This window comes from Lagopus muta, chromosome 8, assembly GCF_023343835.1.
Source record: "Lagopus muta isolate bLagMut1 chromosome 8, bLagMut1 primary, whole genome shotgun sequence".
NCBI classification, from domain to species: domain Eukaryota; kingdom Metazoa; phylum Chordata; class Aves; order Galliformes; family Phasianidae; genus Lagopus; species Lagopus muta.
The window spans coordinates 13,330,188-13,353,681 of NC_064440.1; the positions used below are offsets into that span (position 1 = coordinate 13,330,188).

Below are 23,494 nucleotides of genomic sequence, written 5' to 3' on the forward strand. Positions count from 1 at the left end.
CTTTAAACCCCAAGGCTGGGGTCCTGCAATCCCTCACTCAGAAACTGTAATCAAGGGCTGCTCCATGGACACCATGTGGCCACCTCTGTGGATTTCTTTTTGAAGCTGTAACCAGTAATTACAAAAACCCATTCCAAACTGCTCTTGAATAATGAAGCGTGTACTGCAGGACTGCTAAAGAGAGGAAATGAGGATGTACAGCTGTGATAGACAGAATTTTGCTCAAAATTTATGCAAACCTTTTTTGTCCCAGGCAGTGCATTGTGTGAGGGACCAATGTAATTCCTGATTCTTTCCAAAGATATGTTGATGGTTAAATTAATTCAGATTAATTTCTGAAGTTGATCAGTCCATCCAAATTTATTATCTGTATGGAAATGTAAACACACAAAAAAGTGTGAGAGGCTGGAATAAATTCTGCCATTTGACAAATGCCTATGTGCAAATAAAAAGGATCTAATTCACTTGGAAAAGCAACCCTTCAATTAGTCTGGTGAATTAGAAGGGATATCACATAGATGAAGGCTTGCTTGTCTTTTGCAATAAAGCATGCTCTTCCAGTAGGAAGCTCTTTAGTGATGAAGGAGGACTTCTGTTGTGTGTTTGATAACAGGGTAATTTGCCATGGAGTTCAAAAAGGCCCCAAAGCATCCTCTCACATAAATGGGTGAAGTGTGAGTGCACTTGAACAGGCTGCCCAGAGAAAGACTTGAAGGCCTCTCTTGGATCCCCCTCGGTCACTCAGTTCCATTAACTTTCAGTCTCCTTAATTTCTTGTCATTAAACAGTAGCTGAAGTCTGTCAGAATGTATTAAAATAAAGAGAGCATTTAAGTCAGACCAACAGAGTATTTTTCCCAGTGCTAAAAAACGCCCTTGCTTTTAGTGAGCTACAACATAAAACCTTTCTCCCAAAATAGCAGCTAAAATCCGTTGTGGTTTGCATCCATTGACAGAGGTATGCTAGGGGTGCATTTGACCTGAAGCCCTCCAAGATAAAATGTTTCGGCCTATACGTGATCTCTGACTTAGGGATCTTTCTTCCAACCAATTCCTTCAGCTAGAAATTTAACTTTACAAGACAAAAAAGGACAAAAACTGAATTTTATGATGTTCTCCTTTGCAATAGGAAAATCCCACCCCCTTCTCTGCAATATGCTCCCTTTGGGCTTGCTTTATTATAAGATTTTCTGTCAGTAACGTGTACTGTACTCAATACATTTCAAGGTTGTATTCACTGTCTTCATATACATGCCAAAATCTTAATGCTGCTACAGTGATAAGGTGAGTCAATTATTTCTACTATGAAATAACAGCATATTTGCAGAATCATTGAATTCTTAGAGTTGGAAGGGACCTTTAAAGGTCATCTAGTCAGCTCCCCTGCACTGAACAGGGACATGCATAGATCAAGTTGCCCAGGACCTGATCTAGCCTTGCCTTGAAAGTCTCCAGGGATGGGGCATCAACCATGTCTGTGTGCAACCTGTTCCAGTGCCTCACACCTGCACTGAATAGACTTCTTCCTTACATCCAACCTAAATCTACCCTCTTTAAGCTTGAAGCCATTTCCCCTTGCTTGATCACCACAGACCTTTCAAGAGTCTGTCTCCTTCTTTGCTTTACCTCCCCTTTAGATACTGAAGAACTGCTATCAGATCACCTCACAGCCTTCTCTTCCCCAGTTAGTTCACTGTGATGAAACACAAGCATAGCTTAATTTACTCCAGTCCGGTTATCTGAATCACCTACAGATGAGATTCCAGCAAACCCAAATACTGTGAGTAAATGGAATGACTTACAGTATCAGTGCTGGGCATGAATCCAGCAGCTCCTGGAGCAGTTGTTCTAAGGAGAATATGGCATCCATTTAGTACATCTTTCTAAAATGCAAGACTTTTTAATAGAAGTGTCAGCTTCTAATGTCTTTCTCTGGAATGTATTTAAATGTATTTGTAGTGAGCTGCCCTTAAAATTGCAGTCCTTCTGTCATGATGGAGATTTTCCTTAACGTTTTAACCATGCAAGAATTGCACATTTAACAAATGCAAGAAATTTTAACCATCATTTCCTTATCTATGAGCTCTCCTGTGACTTAAGAAATCTGCACAAGTAATACTTAATATCTCCTTTAAAAAAAAAGTGAAATATTAAATATAGTAAGCAGTATCCTCCCAGGGTGCATGCAGTGCCATTGCTAAATGACATTTCAGATCTCACCAAGTTTGTGTCAGTAGAGCTACTGTTAGAGAGTGAAAGCAATGTTAGTAATGCTAATTCATCTACAGTGCAATTACACACTACTGAAGCAATGAACTTTAATTTTATAACAGTTTCTAAGGCAAGAGCTTCACCTGGTGGTTGTGACTGTACCTATTCTAGCAATTAGGCAGGACTGCTTTGAGGCTTTTGAAACTCAGGCCTCTTCTGATGGCTAAACTTGCCATTTATTTCAAGAGGAAATTATTTAAAAATTAACATCTGCTTTGTCTGTTGAAAAATAAACAAAAATATGTTTCTTCAAAGCTCCAAACAAATGGCAATTTAAAGTGGAATCCCCTCTTCCCATCTTGGAAAGAGCCTTGTTCATCAGCTGATCACTATCCTCGTTCCCTCATGTGGGCCAGTTGAGTGGATAAGGAACAAACCCCTGTGCTGTGAGAATAAAACTGGACCATTAATTAGCCTGAGTGTGTGTATGTGCATAGTGTGCGTTCCTGAGGGAGGAGTGGAGGCAAAACAGGGAGAATACTAAAGGCTTATGCTTCTGCATCCACAAAGCAAATGCTTTACACAGAGAGTTATCTTAGCTATTTTGTCCAGTACAATCTCCCTGCTTGAAAACACTTTCCAGTGATGGAGAACACACAGCTGGATGGCTACTGGCAACAAATAAAAACAGCACAAAAGAGGTGTGAAAGAATGGGAAACCAAGAGCATGTGGAGAACAAGATGAATTTTTGCCTCTGAGATAACCCAGTAGCAGCTAATACAAGATTCCTGGGCAAAATATTGTTTTGCTGTATTCTCTTCAGCAACATGTGCTTTCCCTTGCTTTTTGAGTTGCTATTTCATTTTATTGACATTCATTCGGTACTTAGTACCTCTTCATAAAACACTGCCTTTATTTTCTTTCAAACATTCCATCTTATGTTCTCTCACTGTGTTTTTGCTTTCCCCAGCCCAAGAGTATCTGACGTGAACTCTCAGTTTCTCTCGAGGAATCCAGATGCTTTGAAGTTCAACCTTGCCTACACTCTGCTGATAGTCTTCTAAAATGTAATAAAGAAATCATATGTTGTAGTGGATTTAACAGCTAATCCAGAAAAGTCTACCAGAGTTATTTCAATAGTAGAAACACGTGTCAGGTTTTCACTTACTTAGCAGTGGGAAATATTTCACCTCTTGTGATACCAGGCTGAGTGGGCCTCACATAGTCTCCTTTAGAAATGCTTTGGCTAATCCAGGGATTTAGAAGTCATGAAAATATCATCCTCAACAGAAACACAGCTTAATAGACTTAGATGTATGAAGAAATTTTAAAATCGAGCTTGCAAAAGAAGCACAACATAAAAAATACAAACAAAACAGTTTGATTTCTTCTGCTTTGCGATTGTCTCATTTTTTTGCCATACCTTTATGCAGAAATTCCTTCGCTGACTTCGGGAGTGCTTGCTGGGAGCGTGCTGCCCAATTTAGCAGGCTTAGAGCTTCACCTGTGTGACTGGGATCATGTCGCCCTCTAGTGGCTGATCTGAAAAACGGGGGAAAAACGCATTATTTCTTCTGCCTTACAAATACTCGCAAACGTTGCTTGTTTATTGTGAAAGTGCAATGGCAAATACTAAGAAGTTACATCATGAAAAATGTAAAGATCCATATGAAACTAATCCCTCTTTTCCTCCACGTTCCTTATGGATATCTGCTCTGAAGCAATCTTCACTCATGGGAATTCACACCTCTTTCTCTGATTTGCCAGCCTTATAGGTGGAGCATGTGAAAGCATATAGTGATGCTCCACCCTAACATTTAGTTTACCCTTGACATTTCTAAGTGTGGCCAAAACCTATTTGATCAGAGATTGTGCAGAACAATCTCTCAGTAACATGCCTCTGTGATATCCAAGTACCTCACATAAATATTTTGGCAATAGCACATGACATGAATCCTGATGAAGTTTTACATGGCAACAAAGGCACAAGGATTTTAAAAACTATACATCTTTGAAGTTTCAGCATCCCTTTGAGATGCCATGCAGCTGTGTTTTGTTTTGTGGTTTTCTTTTTCTCCAGAATTTTAGCATAATAAGGCATTTTCTGCACTGAAACTAAAGCTCCTTTTGTGAACACCTGTGAGTGCTCAGCACTGCACAGATCTGCATGGTACCTCAAAATGAGCAGTAAGAAGATGTGACTCACATCACTGCCTACTGGCAAGAAACAGGGGGTTGAACAATTTGTAAATCAGAACTATGCCATCTGCTGAAAAAAAAAGGACATTCTTCAAATGTCCTGACACAATTATAAGATCCCCCCCCCCCCCCATCTTCTAATTTCTCTAACAAATGAGGCAAGTCTTAAGACCTCTTCAGTGCACAGCCCTGATTCAATCCCAAAGCACAGACTTTCACATTCATTAAATAAGACTACTGCATTATAGGACAATGATGTAGCTTCTTCTATAGTTAAACCTCTTGCACAATATAGAAGCACAAGGTTGAACTTGCAAGATATGTTTATGAAATCTGAAAGTGATACTGAACTGAGAGGGGTGGCAAGCACTGTGGCAGAGATTATAACTAACAAACTATCTCCACAGTTTTCATAAATGCTTTGAAAGAAAAAAGGGACAACTTTTTTGACAAATGCGCTTCTCATTGGGAACAGCTAACATCAGGTAGAACTACTGGATGGGCAGCAGTCTTGCAGAATGGAATACATGTTACTGAAGACTGTAATTCACACTGCCATAGATTCATATTGAGAGAAGCAAACACCGCATGAGGAAAATGGATTGTAAGCAGAGCTGGCTTGTGATTTCTCACTTTTCCTCCCTGTGGAACCTAATAAAGCCTCTTCCAGTGTATTACATTCAGTGGAAGTTTTAGTCTATGTGAGAAATGTACACTAAGTGAATAGTCAAGAGAAAGGAACTGGCAGAAGGAAAAGCGGAGACCATAAATTCAGCAGCCACAGTCTCAAAGCTCCTAAGCTGGAAGGCACACACATCAAATCAACACATTTTCATTGATTACCACCTCTCATGACTATGTTTTTCTTCTCTCTGTTCAGGTGAGATTGGATGATCTGATACAATCCTTCCTATTTAGCTTTCTAACTCTCCTAGCCCAATCATTTTCCAGTGTTTCCTAGTCGAGTCATTCCCTTTCATAGCATGAACTGAAATAAAAATGGACTGAGCAGGTTGACCAGCAGATGAGAACTGTTAAATCTTCAGATATATATATGTATATATATATATAATTTTTAAATTTTATTAGAGGCAGAATTTTGCAATGTTCTAAGTATTTGTGAATCATAGCCATACAAAGAACAAACCCTGTGGACCTGTAGCAGGTTACAGCTGATCCTTGCAGTGAAAGTTTAGTTTTGATTAAGAGAATGAAAGCGGTGCTTGAGGTTTTTTTTCTCTGCAGGTGCTTCCCACAGAAGCAAGTAAGCAAACAGAGCATGTTAGAAATACATCTCTTGGGGGAACCATCAGTAATTACCAAACAGACATCATAAGTAGTGTTGGTCTGCAGCACAGTTTTGGCTTGTGTTTGTGAGCAGGTGTTTCTCCAAAAGAGAAAAAGGCAAAGTCATCCTGCTTTTACATTGAACCCTTTCACATTTGCTCAGAGCTGTCACAAACAGCTGAGGTCCAGCTGCAACTCTCTGGATTATACAGTGCTTCTTGTAAGGAAACAGGGAAGTCATTTTCCTTGCTGTAAAGGAAAAGGCATCCAGCGAAGTGAAACAAGACAGCCCTCTTATTGCTGCTTCCTGAGAGTAATCATTTTTATCCAGGCTTCATTATTTTGTTGGAAAGAAGAGTAACCAAAAAAGAACAAGCAGAGAAATGAGTGAGAATCTCACTGAAACTGAGGTCTGACTCACTTCGTTAAAAATGAGATTACAGATGATCACCCTTGCATGCAGAGTCCCTGGGAGACTTCATGTATTTATTATTTATGCCCAGAGACTGGCATTCTGTAAAATGGAAATAGCCAATTAATCACAAGCATATTTTGGCCAGCATTTACCAGTAATGATCTTCGAGTCTAACAAAGGCTAACAAAGCCCCAGTGCCCCCAGACCGAGTTGATTAGTCACATCTGATCATTTCCTCTAAGGGGACACTGTGGACCTCCAAAGGAAATGGGAATTAAAGTTTGCTGCAGAAATGATTTGTCAGTTTTCCTTTGAATATTGGAGAGATCTGAGGAAATTTGGCAGTGCAAAGGGGGAGAAGGTGGGGTTTATTGTTTTTTTTTTTTTTTTTTTTTTTTTTTTTTTTTTTTTTTTGCTTTTCTATTTTACTGAGAGGGTTATAAGATCCCACTTAGGTTATTCTTCCCATATACATAAATAATAATAGGAGGAGGCAGGTGTGATTTCCTTGGCTGATGAATCTGTGATGTCAGAGCCATTCAGGAGGACCACGTACTGCCTTCTCTTGGAATTGCTGTTTTTATGGATAGGTTTCCCCCGAGACGTTTCTCACGTCGCCAAGCATCCCCATCTCCCAGTCAAACCAAGATTTTTAAAGCACAGTGATGTGGGAAGAAGAGAAAGGGCTCATTTCTTCGACTCCAGACGCAGCTCGATATGAAAGCGAAGCACATCGCTAAAACCACGGTTACAAACGTGCCGTTTTGGAACAAGCCGCGGACTTCCCGAGGAGAAAAAGGAGCACCACGCCCCATCTTTTCTTCCCCACTCACTTCCCAGCAGCCCTCGGCTCCATCTCCACACAAGCGCAGCGCGGGACCGAGATGGCGCCCCGCCTCTCCTCTCCTCTCCTCTCCTCTTCTCTTCCTTCAGCCCCGCTCGCGCTCTCCGTGCCGCTGGGTGGCGCTGCCCGGACTCCAGGCACCAGCCGGAGCGCTGATAGCGGCGCACCGCGGCGCTGACAAGATGGCGCGGGGCGGCAAGGTGAGGGGAGCGGGAAAAGGGAAGTGGGGGGAAAGGTGTTTTTTTTCCAGTCCTTGTGTGGTAATGGCCGCACCGTCACGCTCCCGCTGGGGCTGCGCTGCAGGTAGTGGAGTGAAAGGAAATTCCTTATTTTTTGTTATATTTCTTTTCTAGTCAGCCATAGTGCTGTGCCTGGACGTAGGCATCACGATGAGCAGCAGTTCGGCTCCTGGGGAGGAGTCTCCACTGGAACAAGCCAAGAGGGTTATGACCAAGTTTCTGCAGCGACAGGTATCTGTGACTCTGAATGTGGTAAAAAGCTGCTTGAAAGGGAAACAATACCACCTGTGTGCTGTGGAGTATTTCTTCATGTATTAATCGTTGAAATAAATGAGAAATAAGCAGGAATTTGTCTGTTTTTATGTGGAACAGTCCTCTGTGTTTCAGCTGTGCTTTTGTGGCTAAGATGTGGCACTCGGATTGCTTGCTCTCTTCGTTTAGTCCAGGGAAGATAGAAAACTACACTTTCTCTACAATGTTTCAACATTTCTAAGAGGACCAATAGTGAGAACTGGTCTCAAGAAGCGAGTCAGCCAGTTTTACTTGTTTTGTCCCAGATATCCCCATGTTGGTCTGCTGTTTTAATTGTATCTAAATCAGTGAACTGCCCGTGGGATTTCATTTTTGTAGGATAGCACTGAAAAGTTGATTATTAACATTAATTCAAAATCAGTTCAGCTTGCTGTCTGCCTGACATGGGTGTACATGGACCTACCTGTGTTACTACATTGGTTTTGTATTTTCTCTTTCCAGGTTTTTGCTGAGAGTAAAGATGAAGTTGCTGTAGTTCTGTTTGGCACAGATGGTACAAAGAATAACCTTGCCAGTAGGGATCAATACCAAAACATCACTGTACATAGATCTCTAATGCTGCCAGATTTTGACTTGCTAGAAGACATTCAAAATACGATTCAGCTAGGCTCTGAACAAGCAGACTGTATCCTTTTGCTGTAGAGGGCTTGAACTGATTCAGTTAAGGACAAGAGTGGAAGTCAGCGTTGTGAAGTGGGCTCACGTTTGCTTCTGAAAGTGTAAGGGCTGTTAAAAGTTCAACTAATTTGCGGTTGTAAGTTTGTTCACAAGCAGGTTAGTAACTTTCCTATGTTCTTTTAATCTTTCAAATGGAGCTTTGGCCCTAAGGAATCATTGCTTTAATAAAGTGTTCTTTTAATTAAAGAGCAAAGTTAACAGTGTAGTTTTAGGCCTCAAATAAGGCATGCATTTCTAATTGTAGCATTGCAGCACTCGGTTTATGCTTTTGCATCAAATGAAATGTTATTCACATGTACCTCGTATCAGCAGAAGCACCAGAAGCCAGACTATATAAAAATAAATGTGAAAAATCTCTACTTTAAACATTTCTAATGTTGCCAGATGTCACTCAGTATTGTGAGTTGTTTGTTCTATTAGCTGCATAAGGTGAATTTTAAAAGAAAGCAGTCTGAAGAGTTTTCTCTTGTGTTTCACTTAAACACTGTTCTAACTTCTTTGATTGTCATTCCTTTTTCTGACCATATCGAGATTGATGTGAGTTCTCTTCAGACTGCAGAATCTGTTTCAGTTAACTGTGTGGTCTGGCCAGTCAGTTGTACGTTAGCAGTAGAGTCATGTTTTGTCTTCCGTGGGTGAGCAGATTTGCTCACAGCAATAAAAATACACTCCTGCTGAAAATTATGATGAAGTGGAGCCTATTGAAGGGTTGTTAGATGCAGATGCATTGAAGGTAAATTAATGTGAGGAAAATTATGAAAGTATTTTGAAATGACAAGGAAATTTTGTTTGTGGATACCAAGTAACGTGTATTAGATTTCTCTTTTATTGCACTTGAGCCTTCTTATTGGCAGCTAAGATTGGGCTCTGAATCAGACCCCATACTTCACTATGAGGTGAGTGGGAAGGATACAAGATTGCAAATCGCAGAGGTTATCTAGAAGCCTGTTGTACAGTAGATATTTGAAGCAAACTTAGCTCAAAATGTTTGTTGCTTACTGTGCGTGTATGTCAGTGCTTTGGGAGAAGGGGAAAGACAGAGCATAGTTCATTAAACAAAACATTTCTGTGCTGTGATTAATATTCTGAATGAGATTTTCCTTAATTTTGCTTAGTTCTGGATGCAATTATTGTGTGTATGGACTTGCTTCAGCAGGAAACATTGTAAGTATGTATCCTAAAGCCTTTAATAGAATTCTGAGCTTTCACTCTGGAGCTGGCCTGCTTTCTGATTGTGTGAATATTCAAAATGTTTTGTTTTAAAGTAACAAAACAAACATCATGCTACATAATTCTGTCCCTGAAGAATCCCCATGAGACATCTGGCTTCCCTGGGCAATCTACAAGCTTTGATTCAACTGGAAACTATGCAGTAGATTGGTGAGACTACTAGTGCCATCATACAAGGCACAAGTGCTTTACTTAAATAGTGTCACTTTTCTTGTGATCTGTTTTCAAAAAATAAAGTGAATAAGATGTTAAAAAGCAAGGAAAGGACTAATAAATTTACACAGATACTGGCATAACTTACCAAAAAAATAAAAATGGAAAGGTGTTGTTTTTTCAGAATAGCAAAATAAGGTTTGTTGGAGTTAACGTGACTGTGAATACACATAGTGTGGGAGAGAAACTTGTGCTAGGAGAAAATAAGCTGTAGAAAAAAGTTGGCACCCCAAGTGTTACAAACTTTATTGACAAATTTACTTAGACTGAAAGCGTGATTCTTTGTGACAATAAGTGAACTGATGTTCTAGTAGTTCAACCTTAATGTACTTCTTAGCATTGTACCTCCATTGTTCAAAATCAGTGCTACTCATGTAGAAGTAGTTAGTGAGTAACACGTTTATAGGGATAGAGTCCTGAATTTGGGGAATTGAAGTGTTCTTGGGGAATCAGATAAGGGTTAAAATTTACTTAAAATATGAGTAATGATAGAGAAAACAGCTCCTGTCTCTTTTGTGTGTGTGTGTATGTTTTACAAATACAGAATTAGAAAAGAGCCTTATAGAGAATATTTCTGACATGTAAATATGTTTGTTTTTTAAGAGGAAAGAAATTTGAGAAGAGACATATTGAACTGTTTACAGACCTTAGTAGTCCTGTCAGTGAGGATCAGCTGGAAATTATCATTGCTAACTTGAAGAAAACAGGAACTTCACTCCAATTTTTGTAAGTATGGATGTGACTATTGTACACTATGTGATTTTACAAAGAAATAGGTATCCATTTTTGATAATGATTTTGAAAGACCTGGTGATCATTTGGTACTTTGTTTCAATAGATGTGTAGCAATATGTGAATTACATGTGCAGTGAATTACAGTGAACCTAGTCCTAGTGATAGATGAAGTGCAAATGAGTTTCTTCTGCAGGTAAACTTCTAGCTTAGAGCCAAAGTCTAAAATGGGAAACAGAAGATCTGTGTAAGCAGTGAAGAGGGAAACAGTGTGACAGAAATAGACAAGAAGTGGTGGTTGTGTGTAGTGGAAATGCTAAGTTACAGCCTGAACCAGTGATTGAGCACCTGGTGGGAAGGCAGGGCCAACCCAGGGGAGCACAGGTGCATGCGGTGCATTGAGTGAGCTGAAGGGGTGGAGCCAGGATCCATCCCTTCCCAGACCTCATTTAAGGACTGGCAGTGTAGACGAGGGTATTTCATTGGAGATTCCTGTGTACCTGAGTCCTTCTGGAAGTATGCAATTTTTTTCCTTTGTTTCTGTGCCTACTGCTGCTGTGTTTGGGCATATCTGTACTTGCTGCAGCTTAGGACTTGGCTACTATGCTGTCATTGCTGCACTTTCTATGGCATTGCAGCGTTACATTGTGTCACAGCAGCAGCCTAGATCCCTTTTAGTTAAGAAAGATACTGGGAAAAATAGTGGCATAGTGTTGTAGGATGCATGTAGCCTGACTGTGATGTCAAAAGGAAAGCGAGACTGAAGAGAGGGGGTGAGTTTGAAAAATTGCAGTGTTCACAGTGGTGGAATTGGAAAATGGAAGCAGAGTCCTCTCCATGGAAGCATTTAAGGCCAGGCTGGATGGGGCTTTGAGCAACCTGGTCTGGAGGGAGGTATCCCTGCATATAGCAGGGGATTGGAACTAGATGATCTTAAAGGTCCCTTCCAACCCAAACAGTTCTGTGACTCTGTCTTCAGTGCTAAAACAAGGATTCCTTGGTTGTTTTGGTACGGATGTAGGCATTGGTCTGAGGAATTGCTGGTAGTGCTGAGATGTGTTCACTGTTGCACATGGTGGTAAAAGCATGCTATAGGCCTTTGGTAGGAGCTTGTTTTAAAGTAGAACTTTGTGTGAGTGTTAACAATAGCTGCTGGTAACAATTTTGTGGAGGAAATTAAAATTGCAGTTTTATTTCTGAAAATTGTTAATATTTATTTTCACCTGTATGCTCCATTCATTAAGGAGCTGTAGTGTGGACTTAATAAATTCATTGAAGCCATTTGTGGACCCAAAGCTAAGGTTACAGCAAGACTAGGCAGGAAGGAGTGAAAGAAAATAATGACAATCTTGTTGCTTTTTTTTAATCTGCATTGTCTTTACTCTCTAGTTCTTTGCTACAGGCAGTCTGAACTGTGATGCCCAGAATACCTTCAGCAGTCTATTCAAGTCATTAGCAATGCCAATTAAGCCTTGTATATTTCTATGTTTTGTGAGCCGTGCAGCTTTTTGTACATAGAAAATGTGAATCTTGATACAGTTTTTGTTTTGGTTGGTTATTGTCATTCAGAAGAAAACTAGCTCCTGCTTGTGTTCTTAGTTTACCATTTCCAGTGGATGGTGCTGATGGACATGGAGATGCAAGTGCCAACTCGCAGTTGCACCAAAACTCATTCCCAAGAAAGAGGTTAACTGCGCAGCAAAAGGAAGGCATTGATGTGGTGAAGAAGTTGATGCATACTTTGGATGAAGAAGGAGGGCTGGAAGAAATTTACACTTTCAGGTAAACTTGACTAGTCCTCTTTATAGTGCTTTAAATTTACTTTCTGATTTCTTCCCTGAAATGATTAAATAAATTAGACAGTTGCATGACTGTCAGTTTCACCAAAGTCAGTGGATTTTTTTTGTAACTTTGTAACTTCCATTCTTTTGAAGTGTAGAACTTTGTCAGGAGCTCCAAAATAGTTAGAAAAGCTTGCAGATTTTGGTGGGAAAATGTTGGTGTTTTGTGGTTTTTTTTGTTTTTTGTTTTTTGTTTTTTTTTAATACCTGAACTTAACGAAATTGTTTTCCTCAGTCTTCATTGTTGCAGCATTTTTGAGGGAATGCTTCTATAAATGAGATCTTCTAAGGATGTTTTTGAAAGAGTTGGAATCTGTGATATGATACAGATAGAACATTTTGCTTTTAATGGTAGCTTGTTTCTCAGTTTGAGACTTCTTGTAACTCACTAGTTTGTCAAACTGCCACAAACCTTTTGATTAACGCTGTTTGTTATTTATCATTTTACTTGTGAAGTTTCCTTCCCTCACTCTGTCCCACTGATCTGGCTTGCATAACAGCAGCCACTTAAACTGCAATTTGAGTGGTAGTATGAATTAGTGCTGAAATGTGTATCACTGTGTATGTAATCCATACTACTCTATAGAGCAGCATCAACCTACAGGGGGAAAAAAAGACAGGCCTCGTTTTTGCATCAGAAGACTGCAGAGATTAGCAGTATCTTTTGGGGGCCATTTATCCTTTGGAGTAATCCATATGCATGAAGCTACTTTGCTGGCTTGGCCCCTTCTTTATATAGGTATTTTATCATGGGCTTTTTGCTACTCTGTAAGCTGTATTTGTGCCACACTTTGAAGGGTAATTCAAAATCTTTGGATAAATAGGCATTTGGGTAATGGATTTAAGCTTTAGTTTAAGAATATGCGAGGTATTAGATGCAGTTAAGTTGCTTATCAAGCTTTAAGGAGTCAGCTGTGCAAATCCATTTCAGACACATTCTTTGTTTTCCTGTGTTAATTATCTCTGCTGGTAAAATTTATTTATAAATTATTAATGCAAGGAAGGTAAGTGAGATAATTTTCTTCGCTTGTTTTAGGTTTGATATTCAGTTATCAGGCAAGAGATTCTTCTGCTTCCATTCTTTTGGGAGAAATGACTAAAGAGCAGTGGAGACAAGACAGTTTTAAAACACGTGCATTTATTAGCATTTTAGTGACTGAATAGTCTCTGATAATAGGGTGTGTTTTTATTCTGTAAATATGAGAGATTGAAAGACTTCATTAAAATTGAGTTTAAATTACGTTTTTAGGCAATTGGTGCCTTCAGGTGTTTGATTTTCACATTCCTCTTTGAACATACATTGGAGTAGTTTTAATGATGTAGTCACAAATTCTTTGTAACAATCCTGTATCAGTGTCTCTTCTGCTAGAAAAGGTGTTTTTCCTCCCTCCCTTCTTTTCTCCAGGGAAAAAGAAATCTAATGTTTATCTCATTATGAAAGTTCAGTGTATTTTCTCCTTTTATCATACTTCTGTTTGAGCTTTAAAAAAGTAAACAACAGCTGCAACAAAATACAAACAAAACAAATAAACAAGAAGCCAAGCTGCTTCTCCTAAGAAAGCTAAAAAGTAGAATAAGTGAGATTCTGTATTAGCGTTTTTAAGAGTTGATCTTAATTTCTGCTAGACAAACTCTTTTAATCAACAGAAGTACATTCTGAGTTTCATTACGATGTGAGAAAGGGGAGATCAACACTATTTTGCGTAATCATGCAATAAAAATAACATTTTCTGAGCACTTGGGCACTGGAATTTTATAGCAAAAGAGCTAATAGAGTTTGCATTAGCTGGAAACCATTCCAGAGTGCAATAGTTGAGCCTGTTTGATTTCACAATAATGTATTATACACTACTTTTATTTCCAGCTTCTAAATTTTGGACTCCATTGCATAAATTTGTGCAGTTGAATAAACACTTTTTGGTATGAGATCATTAAAATTCCCTTTCTTGTATTTTATGAACTTGCACATATGCTGTTTAGGCTAGAAATATTTGAAGTAACTTATTTCATTCTAGCTGAATGCTCCAAAAATAATGAGTTCATTAGCACTGTTTAAAAAAAAAAAAAGTCAGAAGTTAATTACCACACAAACAAAGTCACGTTAATTGAAGCTGGATTATTTATTTCTTCGCTTCCACTGCAGAAAACATTTCACCACTTGGAGAAGCCTTTTCTAATTTAGGTTGTTCAGCTAACTACGTGCCCTAATTGACTGAGCATAGAGAAATGTAAAATGCTTAATAAGCAATTGTGTAGTTTCCTCATAAGACCTATTGCACTGTCTTTATGCCCTAATGTCACACTGTAATGAAGACTCAAGATGGGAATAACCTACTGTGCCACCTCTTTTGTTCCTTCTCTCTGACAATGGTTAATGACAAGATTATTCACAGAGTTTATTTTCTAATGCTTCATGCCATTTAAGCTGAAACAATTGGGCTCCTGCATCTCCCTGAAGAAAGTGTATTGTCTGTAATATTTTATTACAGTTCACCAAAGAGTTCATTACTGTCTTCTTGATTCCTTTGTTTAGAGAGAGCCTGGAACGTCTTGCAATGTTTAAGAAAATAGAAAGAAGACCTGCACCTTGGTCATGCCAGTTAACTATTGGTTCCAATTTGTCTATAAGGATTGTGGCCTACAAAGCAGTAAGTGCATAAAATCATATATTTTATTGTATGTTAGCAACCTGTTGGGTGCAGCTGCAAATGTTATCCTTAAAGGTTTAAAAAACAAACAAACAAACAAAAAAACCACAAAAAAAACAAAAGCACAAAAAAAAAATCTGAAAAAGCATCCATAATAATGCAGAGATTTTGTGTATAGAAGTAGATATGAAACTGGTTCCCACAGCAACTCTTTAGCCTTCACCATGTTGTACCCACGTTATCAAAAATTAATGATACACATAAATAGAAGTAATTGCCATCCATGCTGTGACACAGTGGTGTTGGTGTTGAAGTTGATGAACTTGATAAAGAATGCTGCACTTGTGGGAAGCTTTCCATGTGGTATCAGTGAAATGTCTGCAGCTCCATGAGATTTAATATATATCTCTTAACTCCTAGGCATGCTTTTGTGTGTAAAATGGCGAGTGTAAATGTTACATCAGTTATTGTTTCAAGTTGCATCTATTATTATTTCACATTTAAGAAAGGTGTATTTTCAACTTGTTTGCTTTATACTGTTGGACAGAGCTTATATGCAGTCTGGTTCCCTTATATTTTCTTTTGGTCCTTCACACAGTGCTAAGAAGTATATTAAAACACAAAAACTGTGCGAAATTCCAGTAACTGAAGCAGTAGGTTACTATATAGCATAGCAGTACTGATGAATCTGGTGAGATGGATGTTGGCTGATTTGTTATTAGAATCCAAGACTGAGAGTCTGATCAGAACAGTAAGGCATCAAAGCATATTAGGAAGTTGAAACATATCTGATTTTTGAAGGACAGGTATGTAGCCTTGAGAGAGCTGTCTGTGGGCCCATCTTTTTTTTTGTTTTTAATATTTATAAATGTTGGTTGGAATATTCTTCCAGAGCCTGTATGAATTCACTGTAAGGATCCCTTCCCAAAGGTGTTCACATACATAACAAAGTAACCCTGTGAGTGAGCAACCTGATCCAAGTTGCTAGCCCGAGGTCATATAGCAGCTGGAGCAGAGCTAGAAATAGACTTGTGGTATCGACTGCCATAATCCATTCTTCTGTTTTCTACCCAGTTCTATGTTTTTCTTCTCATTTATTAAGTTCACCATCAGGTTCAAAGAAGAAAGACAGCGTATTTCTTTCCTTGTAGTCAGGAAATGTTTGTTGATTGCACTTCAGTATTTTTTCCTTCTTTCCCTGCCCAGTCCTGTGGTGCAGCTTGTCTTCTGTTTTTTGGAGAAGCTATAGTAAGATAGGGTGCTTTTTTTTATGCTGTTATATAGTAATGTGATGGCTAACTGAGGCAAACAAGCTGAATGAGTGTTGTCTTTTACCTTTAATGTGCATCTTAATACTTTGTCAAGAGTACATAATTAAAGGAAGTAAAATAAATGACAAGCTGCGGTGACTTCCACAAGTACCCACAGCAAGTATGCAGTCTATGATAAAGTTGAATGACAGCTCTCATAAGGATGAAACAGTGTGCTGAAAGCACTGTGGTAGCAGTCAAGAATGTATGATTGGGCTCTCTTTTACTGGCAAAATTACCTAGTACTTTGTCTAAGACTTTTGTTTGTGCTCTGGTAAGAGTTCTGGATCCAGTTGAAACATTAAATGTTCCTTTTCTTCAAATTTGGATATAAAGCTCACAGAAGAGAAGGTGAAAAAAATTTGGACAGTTGTGGATGCTAAAACCCTCAGAAAAGAAGATGTGCAGAGAGAAACCGTTTACTGTTTAAATGATGATGATGAGACAGAGGTTCAGAAAGATGATACTATTCAAGGTATGACTTCTTTGTGTGCATCCTGGAGGCAGACCTGAGATAATGGCTGTATTCTTGTAGAATTCAAAAGTGCTTAGCTGATGTAGTTGGAAGTATAAATGTAATTTAAAAATGTAAACTGTGTAAGCTGTCTGTCTTTGCATATTCTGGAAGTTCTTATTCTTCCTAGTAGTAGGAAGAATAGTAATAATACCACCAGGTGGAACTTGGAGGGGACTACAGCTTCCTAAACAGAACAGTGTGGAAGGCAATCTCAGTTCTGTAGTCAGTGGTGGTGTTACCTTTACCTTTTTCAAATCTCCAGTGGTACTGATAACATGAATATTTTATAGCACTGTTTTGTTTTTTTTTTTTTCCTAGATAAACAACTGCTCTACATATTCTGCAGAGTATAAAACAATTCTATTAGCTTAACTTCAAATTCCACAAGAAGTATGATATGGAATAGTGGTATATACAGTGTTTCTAAGTGCATTAAATTCCTGAGAGGACTGAAGGTCCCATAAGCAGTGTGAAGTAATCTACTTTAAAAAAAAAAATTAAGCAAATATGTGATTTTTTTTTTGTGTGTGTGTGTGTGTGTGATTCTAGATTTTGTTACTGAATAATTCTTTCCAGATTGCATTTTTTGTCCCATATAACTGGGACAAGTGTATTAATTGAAAAGGGCACAGTTATTCAGATAACAGTATACAGATTTGCTGTTATATAAATAAAATAAACTTAAAAACGTGGACATATTGTGCTTTGTTGTTTTTTAGTTTAACCTCTTTGAATTGTACTAGGAGTACTTTAAAGAAATAGCAGATAAAAATGCCACCCAAACAGTATGAGACACACGTGTGTGTGTGTGTGTATCTATTTGATTCTTTAGCTGAAATGATAGGTAAAATTGAGTACTGTTATTTCAAAACTATCAGTATTTTTAAAAATCCACTTACCATAGTGAATATTTTGAAGCATTTTACACTGTCCTTTGCTGGTGTCTTGGAATTGCCCCAGCTGGTGAAAAGCTGTGGGATGTTACTAATAACAAAGAAAAAATGTTGTGAATAGTTCAGTAGGAACAAAAGATGAAAAATTTCTCTTATTAGTGGTATTACATTTTTCTAAAAGAGCAGATAATGTCTTAAACTTCTGTAGACATTTTGAGAAATGGTGTGATTAGATGATATTTTGCATTTGAAACACCCATACCAAAATATCATTTGTTTTGTCTGCTTATTTGCTTTTCAGTTTCCAGAAAATTTGTATGCATATAGGCTTTTCATCCAGAGATTTACTTCTGTTCCTTCTGCTTTCATCTCACCTAAGATATACAGCCTGTAGTCTATGACAGTATAATAATGTGATGATGATACAGGGAGGGTATTTTAACTTCAGGTAGGGAAATGAGTAATTGGTACAGAAAAACAAAGAGGCTCCTATTTTATCTAGGTATCCCTATAATGTAGGGCGTGGGAATTAAAATAGAAGTGTCTAGAAAGATCACTTATGCATACAAAGATGTTTTGATTTTTTTTTTTCTACTATATGATGGTGTACCTCACTACCAATGTTAACACATTTTGTTCTCTGAGTCCCTTGTGATGTCATTTCCTTCTTAAGATTTATGCCGTGTTTTTTTTTTCCTTCATTACATCTGCAGAGAGTGTTGTAGTCTATTTGTTACATCTATTCTCTGATCATAACTTTGTTAAGCAAGACGTTCAGTTTCTTTATCTTTTCTGCTCTCTACAAGGGCCATTATGTAAAATGATCTACAAGGAGTACAATTGCTGTTCATGAAGTACAAAATGATTCTGTAGGGTGTGTGCTTTTTTTGTTAACAGGAGAAGTAATTTGGTGAGCGTGTGGAGTGTAGCTGTGGGGTGTGCATGCATTGTTAAAATATTCAGAGAGCTAATTTCAGTGATGGAATTGTAGGCCCATATGCTTACCAGATGCTCCTCTCTTGTTTTCCAGGGTTTCGCTATGGGAGTGATATAATTCCTTTTTCCAAAGAAGATGAAGAGCAAATGAAATACAAAACCGAAGCAAAATGTTTTTCTGTTCTGGGATTCAGCAGAACATCTCAGGTACAGTACTAAACTTATTCAATCTACTGGCTTGTTACAGACAGTTGATTTTGGTTTAAATTTGTTGTAATTATGGTGGTGTACTCAATTCCAGAACTGGGAATGGGGTACCTGCAGCCAACTATAGAGGAGTGGATTTTAGTAGATGCAAGCAGTATGTAGTCTTGTGAAGAAGAGACATCTGTAAATATGGCCATTCTTCTTTCTGGTGAAGCAGGAGCCACTGACCTCAGATCTCCACAAAGTGACTACAGATATGCCATAGTTTTAATTTCATCTTACTAACTTACACAGTGATGCCTGATCTACAAGAGTAGATGAATTTATCTGTTGTACAGATAAAACAGAAGCCTTGGGCTTTCCCCAGCCAGGAGTGTGGTGTGTGTTTTTTTTTTGTTTTTTTTTTTTTTTTACTTTCAAACACAAGAAACCTCTCTCTTAACGTTATAGGAATGTTAAAAAAAAGCCTGGGAACTAACAGCATTCCTTCTAATTTCCGTAAGGATTAGGTTATGAATGGTACCTTTCTTTTGGCTTCTGTAATAAAAATTAAGCGTAGCAGAGAGTTCACAGAACTAAGATGAAGGTAGCATCACTGAAAAGCCTTCTGTATCCCAAGGAGATCCTCACTGTTTGTGAATAGATGCACTTATGTGACGAAATTAATGCTACAGATACATCTGTTTTACCTGGAAAAACTTAAAGGCTTAACAAACCCTTCTGGAGATGTGATACATGACAAGAATGCACAGGAGTGCATGCCATTAATTCTCAGAAGCTGCCTTTGCTCTTTCTTTTCCAGGATATTTCACAGGGTGACTGAAACTTTACTCCATCTCAGAGTTCACAGCACCCAGTCCTTTTCACACTCAGTGCTGAAGTGGGACCATAGGGGAGCTCTATCTTCTCTTCTGGAAGTTTTTAGCCCTTTTGCTCCTTTTTGAAAAGTCTCAATGCCTGTACAAAATAGAACCCTTGATAAAAGGCTGAGCCATCATTAGCTTTACCAAGAAGGAAAGGTGCTGATGAAAAAGAGGAAGTTTCTGCAGAAGCTGTCTCCCTATTGTATGCAACTAAACATTTCTGTCCAGTTGGCACAGAAGACCCTGTGTACTACTAGAGATATTGTTAGACTATTGTGGTGTGATCATCTAAAGCATATTGACTGAAAAAGCAGAAAGTTGCACTGGTGAATTAAAATGAGGTTCCAGCCTAAATAAGACCTGTAACCTGGCTGTTCCTTAAGGATGTTCAGATTGCAAAATTGCTTAAAAAAAACCCAGCACAATAACTTATGCACTGAAAGTGATTGTTTAAGGAAAAGCACTGTGCTTGAGCTTATACACCTTAAATTGGCTGGGGCGGGGAGATGTTGGGAGCTGCTAAATGCAGTACCAAAAACTGGATCTGACATGCTGAAGCCCTCTGTTCAGACAGCAAGTTTCACAAGAGAATATTTTTTTTGGTACCTTTCTCTGGTCTTAATAGTTTACTGCTGAATCTTACTGTCTTCATTATTTTCTGTAAGATGTATTGTACCATGTGCAGCATTTTCTTAGATGGAAACTGGCCTCCTGTTTCAACTTGAAATCTTTTTATTGAAAAGGGAAACTGACTTGAAAGCAGCTGAGAAGTGTCGTGCTCCTGTAAGTGAGCAGTCCTTTTCTTGTAAGCTGTTATTTTTCCTCTGTTGGTCAAATAGCGCAGTAATACTTCCAAACTGCCTCCATATAATTTATTGCAGGAATAATTTTTTGTTTTTTTTATCACATAAACATGCCCTAAGGAATTAAGAACCTTTTGTTTTTTTCAATGCACAAAACGTGTACTGCTTTTGAAATTTTTTACAATGGATTTCATGACAAACAGGAATGGAATTACATACTAAATAATGTATGCTCTGGTCCTGTAACTAGAATTGAGAGTATTTAAGCACATAAGTAGTTGGATATAGCTTATCAGATTAGAATTATTTAGGGGAGTTGTAGGATTAAAATTATATTGTACAGATAATGAACAATATATATATTGTACAGGAGGTTTTCAATTACAAGTAGAATTTTCAAGACATTTGCTTTTCTTGTGTTTTGGCTCCTGAATTTTATTGTTTGAAGTCGTGCTACCAACACAATTCAAATGCATGTTTTATTTAAATTTAATTTTATTTAAAAAAAAAATAATAATAATAATAATAAAAACCCTATGAAGAAAAGATAACTACAGAAACGGGAACAGCTCCAAATTCATAATTAAGAAGGAATAGAACCACCTCTTATTTTCTTAGTTATTCATGTCCCTCAGCAAAAAAAAGATCAGAGGCCATTTAAACTTTGATTTTTAATTTATAAGCAGTGCTGTGTAAAACAAAAAATAATACTTGAAAATATTACAAAGGACCCATTTCTTTGGCAAACAAAAGCTACAGTGGTGTACACTTCAGATATTTATATGAAACATACAAATGCCTGAGCCTTTTAGGATAGAAGGGCAAAGAATAATTGAAGGCAGAGTAAATGAGTTCAACAATTGTGCTGTAATACATTAAACGGATCTGCTGTGGTGTAAGTTGTCATTGACTTCAACAGCATTATGCTAATTTGCTAAATGATGAAACTCCGTGTAGTTTGGAGGTAATATAATTTGGTGGGATTTTCTTTAACAAGGACAGGTCATTTTCACTAGTGTAATATGTGTGCTTTGACAACTGTTCCACTATTGCAGTGTTTCTCTGGGTGTGTGTCAGCCTCTGCAGCTCTGGTTATTGGAGCAGTGCCCAGTAATGACACTTCTTTTTTTCAGTCAGCCATGTTCATGAGCAGCATACACTCTGCTAACAGAAGTTCTGCTTTGCCAGTGCAGCTGTAAATACTACACAGTGCTCTTAAACTAGCTTTATTAGTTAAGGGTATGACTTTCTTCAGTTCCTTTTTCATTTATTTTGAGTAGATGTAGCATAGTACCTGTTAGGTTTAGGTGTTTTGTTAACTACTGTGGCTTTCCACACTGACTTATTACTGGATGTTTTCCACACTCACAATAGCTACAAGTAATGTAGCCTCTTATTCCTGCCAACTGATAGGAAGGATATGGGAATATTTTGCAGAATATGACTGAATATCCACACTGAGTGAAAAATGGAAATATGGAACGTACACAAAGCGTTAACCTCAATGCACAGTGGTTAGGTTCTTTGGCTTCTCACTTGAGTAATGTTTTGGTTGTTCAGTAGTTTACTCGGTCTGAGTACGTTAATAACATTTGTTTTACATCGAGCTAATCTCTGACGATTTCATTCTGTAGATCCAGAGGCACTGTTACATGGGCAACCAGGTTCTCAAGGTCTTTGCAGCAAAAGACGATGAGGTGAGATGAACTCAAATTTAATTCTGAAAGTGATTTCAAAGACTCATTAAGGCTGGAAATAACATCTTAAGATCAGCTAGTTCAACTGTCCTCCTACTACTAATGTTGCCCAATAAATCGTGTCTCTTCAGTGCTGTGTCTACATGTTTCTCAAATGCCTCCAGGGACAGTGAATCAACCACCTCCCTGGGCAGCCCATTCCAGTGCCTGACTAATCTTTCAGGAAATTAGTTTTTCCTGATATCCAACCTGAACCTGTCCTGGTGCAGCTTGAGGCCATTCCCTCTTGTCCTGCCACTAGTTACTTGGGAGAAGAGGCCAACCCCCACCTCCTTTCAGGTAGTTGTATAGGGCAGCAGGGTCTCTCCTAAGCCTCCTCTTTTCCAGGCTAAATAATCCCAGTACCCTCAGCTACTCCTCATAAAGCCTGTGCTTCAGACATCTCATCAGCTTTGCTGTCCTTTTCCAGGTATGCTCTAGGGCCTCAATGTCTTTCTCTTAGTGAGGGGCCCAAAACTGAGCATAGTACTGAAGATGCTGCCTCACCAGAGCAGAGTACAGGGGAATTATCACCTCCCTGCTTTTGATGACTATGTTGTTTCTAATCAAGCCAGAATGCCATTGGCCTTCATGGCCAGTTTGCCCTGGAATAGCAAAGAAAGCAGTGGTGCTTGAAATTGTTCCTTCTTTCTGCACTGATAAAACAGAAGCATTCTTAATACAACTTATAGTCTTGTACCATTGTCCACTGAAATTAAAAGTAGTTTGAACCTCAAATGAATACCCTGTCTCATGAATAATGAGAAACCTGTAAATATTGTTTGTGCAGGGGCATGGTGGCTAAGTTCATTTTCACACAGACCATTCTACTGTTTAGAACAGACTTCCAAATTATTTTAAACATGAGAAGTAACAGCATCACTGTAGGACTTTGATGTATTTGATTAAGGGTCTGACTTTTCTCTATTTATCTCATAATGTTTCTGGGAACTTTTCATGGATAGTGTGAACGGTGGTACATCTGAATCTAAAGCTGATGCTCAGCTTTGAGTGGACCCACTCTCATGATAGGATTTGAACTTTGTTTCTTAGTTTTCAAAATTGTCATGTTTAAAAAAGAAAAAAAATACTGTGAACATGAAGTTGTAGTTGAAAGTGCTGCTGAATTCACTGTGGAAAGCATCTTTCAGCAGACTAATGAGAACTTGTATGATTTTTTTTCCAGAATGCAGCAGTTGCTTTTTCTGCCCTTGTTCAAGCATTGGATGAGCTGAATGTAGTAGCTATAGTGCGTTATGCTTACGATAGAAGATGTAACCCACAAATTGGTGTAGCTTTTCCATGCATTAAGGATGCGTATGAGGTAACTTTTCACCTTTACCTTTTTTTAGGGAGATTCTTTAGAGATGCTTTAACAAT

General features: G+C 38.3%; 1 protein-coding gene across 2 annotated transcripts in view; it reads left to right on the forward strand.

Moving 5' to 3' along the window:
* The first annotated feature begins 6,775 nt into the window (after positions 1 to 6,775).
* The window catches only part of XRCC5 (X-ray repair cross complementing 5), a 42,997-nt gene continuing 26,278 nt past the window's right edge, over positions 6,776 to 23,494 (forward strand). Inside the window, exons 1-11 of one of the 2 annotated variants that reach the window (XM_048953325.1) lie at positions 6,776 to 7,156; positions 7,310 to 7,426; positions 7,949 to 8,132; positions 9,301 to 9,349; positions 10,232 to 10,354; positions 11,960 to 12,142; positions 14,735 to 14,849; positions 16,496 to 16,634; positions 18,600 to 18,712; positions 22,013 to 22,075; positions 23,301 to 23,438. In XM_048953325.1, coding sequence (XP_048809282.1) covers positions 6,830 to 7,156; positions 7,310 to 7,426; positions 7,949 to 8,132; positions 9,301 to 9,349; positions 10,232 to 10,354; positions 11,960 to 12,142; positions 14,735 to 14,849; positions 16,496 to 16,634; positions 18,600 to 18,712; positions 22,013 to 22,075; positions 23,301 to 23,438 — 1,551 coding nt within the window. In that variant the 5' untranslated portion in view covers positions 6,776 to 6,829. The remainder of the gene's footprint in view (positions 7,157 to 7,309; positions 7,427 to 7,948; positions 8,133 to 9,300; positions 9,350 to 10,231; positions 10,355 to 11,959; positions 12,143 to 14,734; positions 14,850 to 16,495; positions 16,635 to 18,599; positions 18,713 to 22,012; positions 22,076 to 23,300; positions 23,439 to 23,494) is intronic. The other variant, XM_048953326.1, reaches the window with a different exon arrangement.